The sequence below is a fragment of the Belonocnema kinseyi genome, chromosome 3 (genome assembly GCF_010883055.1).
Source record: "Belonocnema kinseyi isolate 2016_QV_RU_SX_M_011 chromosome 3, B_treatae_v1, whole genome shotgun sequence".
NCBI lineage: Eukaryota > Metazoa > Arthropoda > Insecta > Hymenoptera > Cynipidae > Belonocnema > Belonocnema kinseyi.
This window is the reverse complement of record NC_046659.1, coordinates 56,535,287-56,546,504: the sequence shown is the minus strand read 5'-3', so window position 1 is coordinate 56,546,504 and position 11,218 is coordinate 56,535,287. Positions and strand designations below refer to the sequence as shown.

Here is an 11,218-nt window from a genome sequence, read left to right as displayed (position 1 = left end):
TCTCTTCTAAGTAGGGTCTCATTCACACATTCTAACCATTCTTTCCGCGGTCTACCTCTGGGCACGTTGCCATTTACTTTACCTTGATACACTTGTTTCGGTGAAATATTGATAAATAATGTAAAATTTCAAAAGTAAGAGAAAAGGTAGATACAGAACTGAACAACAGATCTACCATCTAGATCAGATCACTTTTCTGTAGTTCTGAGAATAAACTTATCAGTAACAGATTCTGCTTCAACAATTTACACTGAATTTGAATGTATAACTGAAATAGTTGCCAAATTTGTATCTACGATAATCTCTTCTTCCAATGCTGCGATCTTAGATGAAAATATAGAACACTTGTCAAGCAACTTAATTTAATAGAAGTAATCAAGACATAGTGGCAAAAAAGCCGGTATGACTAGTATTTCGAAAAAAGAAATAGGAAAATCTAAACCTTGGTTCGAAAGTTAAAAGAGGATAGAGGCAAAAACTTTCCCACAGACAAAACAGTGAAATGCAGTAAATTTGGTTCATTTGCTGCCGCTAAGGACCCCGGATATTTTGGAAAATTGTTAATCGATACATAACAGTAAACCTTTTATTATTGATCATATTGACATGATCCCGTGACACGGCTATTTTAAATCGATCTAAATCCCATGAACTCTCTGAATATGATAGATCCAGGAAACCCAATTCTTGACTCTCCTTTCTTTAAAAAAGAAATTATGTTCAGCTTTAAATATTGTAAAAAATATTAATAAGCAGAACCTGATGAAATATCCTATGAATTTCTAAAGAACCTCTCTAAGGAAATGTGAAACTTCATTTCACATTAAGAAACCTAGAAAACATTTTGTTTTTAAAAATAATCCATTTTATAAATAAATAATGTGAAGAAATACAGCCTTTCTAAACACTAAACGTAATTGTGACTAATCAAAATTATTAAATTAGCTGAAAATAACTTCTAAGGGAGTTGTTGATCTCTAAATACGAATCGGAAGTCAATATTCCAAAATTCAAAATGACAGATCTAATATGACAAACAGAAATTTTAAAAAATAAGTCCCGTGCCTTCAAAATAGAGTTTGAGGAGTTTTTTTAGGTCGCTTATTTCGAATCTGAAGTCGAAATTAAAAAATCAAAATAGCGGATCCAATATAGTGGCCTAAAAATTAAAAAAATGGCATTGTGTCTTCACAATCGGTCTTCACGGGCTTTATTGAGTCGCTGATTGCGAATATAAAGTCAAATTCAGAAATTTAAAATGACGGATTCAATATGGCGGACAACCAGCAAAAAAAATCCTGAGAACCCATTTTTAAGCTACGGGACTTTTTTTACATTTTTTCCCGGCATATTTTGAAGCCACGGAACTTAGTTTTACATTTTTTGTTCACCATTTTGAGTTTTTTATATTTCACAAATTTGACAGCAAATTCGTAATTGGAGACCCCAAAAACCTTCTGCGAGTTAACAAAATATTAGATAAGGTTGAAGTTACCAAGTCTTGGGCTAGCTACATGCGAGAATGATGCACAAAAAGGGAAATAAAATAGATCCATCTAATTACAAAACAATAACTTTGATTAACTACATTACAAAAATGTTCGATAGAGCAGACTGTTTAATCTCTAATCTAAGGGCATTAGGGGAGTTGCAATAAATCACCCGACTGAGATAATACTCCTCGCATATGTTGACGACATAGCGTTCCTGGTCAACTCTCCAGTATAGATGAAAAAAAAATGAAATACCTTTACATAGAGTGCTGAATAAACGAGCTAATAGTAAACATTGAGAAACCAAAAATAGTAATTTTCCAGAAAAGTGGTCATAACCACAACAAAAGGTACTCTCCTTTTTTATATGGAGATGAAAAATATGAATGATAAGAGATTTTTTATATCTGAGAACTGTGTTTTTGGAAGCTGCAATCTTCTGTCAAGCAGTACAACGTACTATTAACAAGGCTGATAAGGTAGTAGAATTTATAGTCTCATTAGTCCATAAGTTAGAACGGTAACGTAGTTCTAACGGTAACGTAGTCCATAGGTTAGAACGTAAACGGTACCATTTTTTATATGGAGATTTAGATATTGTCAAGCTTCAGAAAAAGTGCATATAAGTTTCTACAACAAAATTCTGCATGCAGCATCATACACCCTTCATTATGCTTTAAAAATTAATACTTTGAGTCCGCACATTGAACCCGGGAATAATATAACCAAGCAAAAAATCGCTTTTGCAAAATCAAAGCTAAGGATGCCTGGGATAGCCTCTCGGCAGATGTGTTAGGAAAGTAAAAAGCTTCTCTGATTGCTGCATATGAAAATATGCTTCATGTAAGAGATGTCCGGAGAATCCAGACGTCCTCATAACTCCGAATTCATCCACACCTCAGGTTATGATATTAGTAGCACAGGTTTGACTATTGTATATATACCAAACTAGGAGTTCAATAAAGGCTAAAACGATAAAATTCAAAACGCGAAAATCAAGAATTGTAACAACTAAATTAGACTAAGCTATAACGCCAAAACTTCTTTGTATGGATTTTGTAAATCCCATAACAAATAAGTAAATTTACATCTTTCAATTCTTCATCAAGGTCAAAGGATAAACCGTACATTTTTTCATCACTTTCATGCTTTAAAAAAAGTTCAGGACAATATTAGCTACTTTTTATGATAAATTTAATAATGTTATGTACTTTTATATATAAAAAAAAGGTTTGGAGACATTTTTGTAAATAATATACTTCTTCTTTTGATAATTAATACTTTTAGTATAGAATTAGGCTTAAAGATAGTTTCGATACGACTTTATTCGTACCATATACATTTATTTGTTTAGTTAGTCCGTTTCTATTTATATTTTAATAATTATAAAAATAATTAAACAAAATTCATATGGTACCAACAAATTCAAATCGAAAATATCTCCAAGCCTAGATGCACTTTTGCCAAATTTGCATACGATAATATTTTAATAAATATCTTGAAATCATATGAATTTATGTAACTGTAATAAATATATGTGTCATTCAATTAGAAGTGCTCGCATTTTCTTGGCATCTTAGGCAAAGGAGAGGAAAACTCAAGAAAACTTTTCCTGCAGAGCACCGAAATGATAAGTCATTCGAATACCATGGAGAATAGACTCTATTCTCCACGCGAAATATCATCAGATGTCCATACCCATCCTTGGCGTGATAACTCACGCTCCATAGTACTTACGCGGTGAAAAACAAAACTATCTGTCCAAAAAAAAATTACATGCCGCAATTTCTGTACAGATTATAGTGAAAATCTTCGCAGAACAAAACGGAACAAAATTCTAAAAGCATGAGACAAAGTACATGTTGCAGTTGAAGGGTTTCGCTATACTAATATAAAGTTTCGAAATTTCCAGTCGATTAGCAATTATTTCCTAATAAGTTAAAGGATAAATATTAAAACCGTACGGAGATAATTCTTGAATAAAACTGCACAGTTTTGGCTTCTGAAAATTTTGTATGCAGATTAAATCGGCAAACAGTTGCGCCTAAATGTTAAAAAAATTATTTTCTCAGTGAAAATACAAAGGGCTTTCAAACTATTGAAGGAACGGCACTGACAGTAGTAGTAACTCACCAGGAGTAGCAAAGGCAATGTCTCATGCTGTGAATGCGTTTCCTTCGATAATATTTATATTTTCCGAAGAAGAAAATAATGTTTTGAATATACAAGCGCAACTTTTTGCTCATTGACACTGCATACACCATTTTCAGAACAAAAAATATGCAATTTACTTCTAGAATTATCTCCGTGCGCTCTTCAGTTTCAAAGATGACAGTTTACTACTCTTTTGTTATTAACATAATAATAAATGATTATTTATGACTCTAAATTTCACCATTGTGAACAGAAAGGATCAAAGAAATTAATAGTATGTTGCATTACAAGGGATGAAACACGGCGATTGCAACGAGTGTGAGCATCCACACGAGTTGCGATCGTTGTGTTAAATTCCTATAAATGGATATTATTTTTCCAAGCAAATCTATTGAAAATTCGAGTTCAGGTACCTGTAGACCGTACCTTTCTACCTACCTACCTATGTACCTTAGAGTTGAAAAATATTTTTTTGCATTAAAATGAACGAAAGATAATGGTACTATATTTAACCTTAAACTTGTCAGGAAATAATTTTGGATCGACTAAAAATTGCAAAACTCTATATAAGTATAGTGAAAAACTTCATCTGCAATAGATACATTGTCCTAAATTAAAAATTTGTTTGCTAAGATTTTCACTACAATCCCTAATGGCATGGAACGTTACATGAATGTAGTATATGCGGTACTCAAAACTAAAAAATGACATCCATTTTTACTTATATCTTACGGTTTACGAGATCACTGTTATTAAAAATAGCAATGAAGGAAGGTTCCCATCAGGTACCAGTGGAACGTTCCAGGGACATTTAGATTTTGTGAACAGCTAGTAAGCGAGAATAACGAACGGTGATCACTTAAAAAAAAATTGCTGATATACATATAACACTAAACTTAAATCAGACTGTTTTAAGTTGTATTTTATTCACATAAACTATTTCGAAATTACAATATTATTTATATTACGTGAACAAAATATTTTTCAAAAATTTTACAGTTTTGTATTTTATCATTCGCAATTCGTTTTTTCAGCACAAAAATTAATGTCCAAAATGACTAAAAATTTAATAAAAATTTTGGATGCTCCGAATAATCAATGCGGTTCGCGGCGGCCTTGATTGTTACAAGAAAAAGAAATTGATATAAAAAATGTCTACATTTTTTTCGATAAAATGACATAACACCATTCAATTCATCATAAAAAATTAGGCAAATATTGACCAAAACTTCTTTTTATAACGAAAGCAACAAAGATATTTAGAGTTTAACCTTTGACTTCGATGAGTCGATATGGGAGTGCAAGATTTCCTCGGATTGGACTTTATTTTTTTGTTTTAAAAAAGAAACAAGAATTTCCAAAAGTACATTGCATTTTTTAAACTTTGCGATTTTTAGACCCTCTACCCCAGACTGTAGAACTTAAAAATGATTTTTACAATATTATAGGATTCTCGTAAGTGCTTACCAGCAGTCGGTCTCTGTATTCTGTGATAGATTCTGTAGGATTTCTTGGGAAGCGCCGCAAGTAAAAGAAAATGTCCAATTTTCTTAACAGAATATGAAAGTTTAGTTTCTGATGACTTTCCCGGAATTGAAAGTTTTCAATTATTTCTATGCCGTAAGGACCAATCACTTCTTTCAATGTCGGTCCCAAAATATGGGAAAGTTCTTGATGTAAGTTTTTGCTATTGATTGTATCATGAAACCTTCTTTTCCAATCTAACCAATCACAGTATTCATGGTTTCTTCTTATAGGTTCGATATCGCCAAATTCATCTACACTGCTAACACAACCACCTGTAATTGAAAGGAAAACATTTAAAATTATTACGTTTTTGATTAAAAATTATGTTTTTTGTCACTCTGCAAGTTTTGTACAGAAGGTTGTTTTGCTTTTTCTTTTATTTTATAAGTTGAATTTAATTTTTTTCTATTTAATTAATTTTACATTTAATTCTAGGTTCTCTTTGACCAGGGCTAAAACAGTATAATTTTACTTTTTTTTTACAATTTTAAAGTTTTTAAAAATAGCGTATTTCACTTTATTGTTATAATAGTATATATTACCAGAGCCCCTCTTCTGAAAACCCCTATACAGGATTTATTATTGTTTATTATCATTATATTATATATTATTATTTATTTATGCGTGTTTCTTTGCCAGATTTATGACCAGATCTCGTACAAAAAACGTTACAGGTTCAGCATATGAAATTGAGACACGAACTTGTACACTAACAATGAATATGCAGGGGATGAGGGAACCCATACGGGAACGTGTTGACGTCCTAAGTGGTCACGAATGAACATGTACAAGATCCTATAAAGAATCTAGCACGATTTACTCCGTTTCGGAAAAATTTGAATATAAGGAATTTAATTATGTGAAGAAACTTGGAGACACTTATTCAATATGCCTTTCTTTATACCCTCGAAGATTCAACTCACTAGCGAGAGACTTAGGTCGTAGCGCACCCTGGTGGATTAGTTTCACTATCAGGTTCCTGTACAGGATTCGGTATAAAATCCTTTAAAAAATCCTGTACAGGAACCATAGTGGAACTAATCTGCCAGGGTACTCTAGGGCTTAGCTCTCTCGCTAGTGATTTGGACCTTTAAGATTATAAAAAAGGCAAGGTATTACAGGATCCCCTATGCATGTTACCGTACAGGTTCGTGTACAAGTTTGTGTCTCAATTTCTTATGCTGAACTTGTAACCACGGTCGAAGGCCACGGGTTTTCAGGTCATATTGCGAACATTCAGCTCCACGTGAGTACCTGTCTAATCCTACGAGTGATGTATGTGGTGTTTTTGAATAAAATAGTCCTAAAAAATACCTCTGTGACTGATCACAGAAATAATGTTGGTCAAATTTTTCAACATCACGTAGGGTGGGAGCGGGAAAAAACCCATGTTACTGTTCACAGAAATAATGTAGATCTCATATCATCGTATTTTCAACTTCTCTATGATTAGCCGCAGCAATCCCCTTTCCTACGTCTCGTGGGAGGCAGGAAGGTACCCCTATGATTAGTCACAGAAATAATGTTATTCAAATCCCTACCCTTTTTCAACGTTACGTGGGGGCGAGAAAGCACCCCTTTGGTTGGTTACAGAAATAATGTAGGCAGGATTCCCGAGTAAAAATGCTTCGACTTTGTTATGTCTTGAGTTCATCTCCAAGTCGAATTTTTCGACTTCAGCAATTCAACATTTTGTATCAACATATTTCTTTGTTTCTTAAAAAAGTATGGTTTTTTCGAAAAACTGTGTATAATATGAAAGGTGTATTTTTAGAAGATCTGCAACTTTTCTTTAAAGCTTGTTCGTTAATTTGCAATATTTAAGTAAGCAAACGGAATAAACATAAATTCTATAGTTTTTGGGAGTTTTAGCCTGAAAAATCAAATTTGCGGCAATTTTCACTATCATTTTCGTAATAAATCAGTGAAAATACATCGTAAAAAGTGCCCTGAACATAAGCTTTCTTAATAATAATTTTAATTATACCTCGAATCGTAAGGTAATATAATGTTAAAATAAACTTGACGTAAATTATTATTGGTATATAGTAGGTTGGTTAACAAAAAATTTGTTTGATTTTTTCGGCGGTCGTATCTCGACAATTGTGTCTCGGGGTATGAAAAAAGGCGATTCCATGTCATATCATCTAAAAAATTTGGTTAAAAATTCTAGTATGGGAACAAAACATAGATTCTTTTGAAGGTGAATTGTGCGACTATTTTCAATTAAAAAATGCTATGGCTCTTTTACAAGGACACACTGAAATTGTTTCGTTAAAAGTGATAGGTTTGAATTTTAGGGGTTGTTCAATATTATAGATAGATTCAGAACGTAACCTGGGGTTTTAGGAAGGTGACCCAGGGCTATTGTTTCCAGTTTACAAATTTTGTGGGTCTTTCACATGGAAACACTTTGGAATTGTTTCATTGCCTTGGACAAACCTGAATGACGTAAAATTTACGACAAGCGCCCGCTCAAGGTTCTCTGTCAACACGTAAGAGATCATCGAAATTACTAACAATAGACGAAACTCTTCAGAACATTTGACAAGGAATTGCTCAACATTCCCCTAACTTTTTCAGATTTAAAAAAGCTTGTTTTTTTAAAAAGAATATATATATATTAGTTTCGGAGAAATATCTTCTCAATAAAAATTGTAGCTGATATTAGTTCGAGGATGATAAATACTCTTCTTCTACAGACAAGGGTTGATCCGAGTAAAAACGAAATAAGCGCCGTTTAACTTCGATGGCCGAATGATAAACCATAAACAACTCCATGATGTGCTCAAGCGAGTTTAATTGTTCCTAATACAAAGGAAAAAACTCTCATTTTGTGTCCGATTAAAACAAAATAATTTGGCGCTTGTAAGTCATAAAATTTATGATTTCTTAAGAACAGACAAATATCAATGCATTATTATGCTCTGAGCACACTTATAATTGTACTATTAATAAATATTTTTCATAAGATTTGCCAAAATTCTGGATCCTTCTCCATTCAATCGGGAAAGAATATATAATAGAGATGAAATGAAAAATTGAAAGCCTGGTTAAGAAAAAATATTTGAAAACTTAATTTTGTAACTAAGATTTTAAATATTTCTTCATTACTAAAATTTGATAAAAGCAATGTACAAAAGTATGAGGAAGAAAGAATAATTTATATTATATGAAAAGATTTTTTATATTTATTTTAAATTAACAAAAACGCACAGTTGAATAATTTACACTTTTCGTATTAGGGAAAAGGTTATATACTAATGGTTGGACCACAATCCCGAAACTGAAGTTATTTACATTTTTTCATACTATTCTTAGAAATATTCGACAAACGAATCATAATAATTGCTATTTTATAATTTTCCACTTTCACTAATTATATGCATATTACACAATATTTGAAACCGCAATATCAATAAATTACTTTATCTGACAGCATAAATGCCACAAATAAAATGTTGTCCAAGTGCCATGCTTCGTTTCAATTAGGAATGACCAACATTTCCCAATTGAACTTTAAGTCTGTTTCGAATAAAAAAATGATTTCATATAACATAAATCATTATTTCTTGAGGGCATAGTTGTAATATACTGCGGCCCTACATGCTTATTAATATTTTATAAAATTTTAGCGATTAAGAAGAAATTAGAAGACATATCAAAGAAATTTGTTTTAAACTTTTCTGATGTCCAGGTTTTAAAATTTTCATCTCATCTCTATTATAAATATTTTCCCTATTATATCAAAAACAGGTGCCAAATAATTTGTTTCCAATCGGACACCAAATTAGAGTTTTGTCCTTTGTATTAACTACAATTTTTATTTGTAAGATATTTCTCTAACATTAATATACATTACAGTAGTTCTAAATAAGCGACTGTTTAAACTGCCATGGGCGATTGAAAATACGTATAGTCAAGCCAAAATAGAAATATGCCGATTTTTATTTTGCTGTAGAGTCAGCTCCCGGGTGTTTTTCAGATTCTTGTAAAAGTAATAGTTAAAGTGCTAAAACTGTGAACCCACTGAGAATTCACCTGCGAGGCCTCTGCAGGCAACTAATTGGCTCTTTACTCCTATTATTATCTTTTTCTACCTAGATACCTACACCCTAAAACTACATTACTTGATACTTGAGGTCTTATTGTTCTGCCACTCCCGTTACGTCAATTTGTGTTCGAGTCACCAACAAAATTCGACTCGGCGTAACTCGCCATAAAGAATTTGCCTGCTCACCTAATGGCGAACTTCAACTAAAAATATCAATTTTTTTCCTTTTTTAAAACCCTATTTTTATTGTAGATCTTGGACTAGTTTAGTTATACTTTTCCAAGATTTATTCTGAGAGTTTGAAATTAAAGTATACTCTGTACAAATTTCACTTTGCACAAACTTAACTAAAGTTGCGACAATTCTGCAAATCTTGCAATTTTGGATGAACTCTCCTTGTTGTAAATTTATCACATAATATTTCTAAAATATGAAAAGTTGACAAAATTCATTACCTAAACTGTACGATTTTCTAGTCTAGGAGTATCTAAATTTTTACGCAAAATTGGATGCTTGCAACGTCTATACAAATTTCTTTATCTGAAAAAATTAGGGTAGTATTTTCGCAGCAAGCTAAACAAACTGTCGTGATACGGCTTCCGAAAAATAAAAGTTTTTTGTGAACCACCCTAATACATGCAAATATATAGGTATGATCGTCGTGACCCCGTACATACTACATATGATTTATTATTTTGAGTGAATTGCAATTTAATTTCATAATAAACAATGCTGAAACTCAATTTTCTGAATTTCTGGATTTGAGATATTATTTGAATTTAGAATTTTCAAAAATGAATTTGCTTTTAGTGCTAGATTTGTTTTATTATGCTTGATTAATATTAAAAATGCCAACATTTCAACGACTAGTTTTTCAATAGAGCTATACTTGTCCAAACCGAAAAGTTTCTTTCAGAAAATTTCTGATGCGAAAAATCAATATAAAATGTTACGAAAAAATGCTGTAAATTTAATTTTTTAATTATTCACAGGCCATTTGAACTAACTTGCATGTTTCGGTCAAAATGAGTTAACATTTCTGTTAGAAACTTTTTTTCTAGGAATAATAAATTATTTTTAACAATGTTTAAAAAAACTTAATGCACATTCAAACACTACATAGGAATAATTGGACAAAATAGATTATGTTCTGAACGTGCTGATATCACAAGGAAATAAATGTATAGGTTATAATTACCCATTTTTCTTCAAAATTTGTAAATACACGTTAAAGATGTGTAATTATGGTTTATTACCATAAAATAGCCTAATTCTGTCCTTTAGCGCTTTCTATTACTATTATGATTATAATAGAAGCTCGCATACAAATAATAGCACGAACTGAAGATGATTGAAGTTTCAAGTTTGGTTCAGGAAATCACGTGGCCGGTCCTATCATACCGAAGATTTAGGTTATAACCAGATTTTAGCGGTTATAACTGGTTTATATACTTATACAGCGTGTATTGCTTCCTGTTTGTACATGGTTGTAACCTCTTCACCGTATTCTTACAATATCTGAATATATTTTCTTGGTTCACTTCTATTTCTTGCAGTGTGGTTTGTCTTCGTTTATCTGTTTCTTTGCTTTTACCATTATTTTACAGTGTTGTCGCATCAAAGTGCATACTATAGTTATAATCACATTGATAAAAAGTGAAAAAAGCAAGAATGCTTTGATAATTTGATATCAAATTGTTCTTCTTTTCTGCCCACATTTCAGTTTTTCACGTACCATCTACTTTTACAGTAACAAATTTTCTCTACGCGCAATCGCTTGTATGCATAAGAATATTATTCTTAAGATGAAAAAAACTTGTGATTCCAGAGCAACCAAAATTTTTTCTTGAAAAAATTAGGTTATTTTATCACATTCATCACTACCTGTTCAGAAAATAATGACTTATCGTCTGCTGTCGCGAATACTGGATGATTAAAATGCATTGCTCTCCTTATTGTAATCATAACTAATGAATTGTTTAAAAATTAT

General features: G+C 31.7%; 1 protein-coding gene across 1 annotated transcript in view; it reads right to left on the bottom strand.

The window, feature by feature from the left end:
- Positions 1 to 10,571, bottom strand: part of LOC117169834 — a 14,837-nt gene extending 4,266 nt beyond the window's left edge. Inside the window, exons 1-2 of the mRNA XM_033356343.1 lie at positions 10,427 to 10,571; positions 5,115 to 5,446 (exon numbers count right to left, since the gene is read on the bottom strand). Coding sequence (XP_033212234.1) covers positions 5,115 to 5,446; positions 10,427 to 10,430 — 336 coding nt within the window. The 5' untranslated portion in view covers positions 10,431 to 10,571. The remainder of the gene's footprint in view (positions 1 to 5,114; positions 5,447 to 10,426) is intronic.
- Between the last annotated feature and the right edge of the window lie 647 nt (positions 10,572 to 11,218).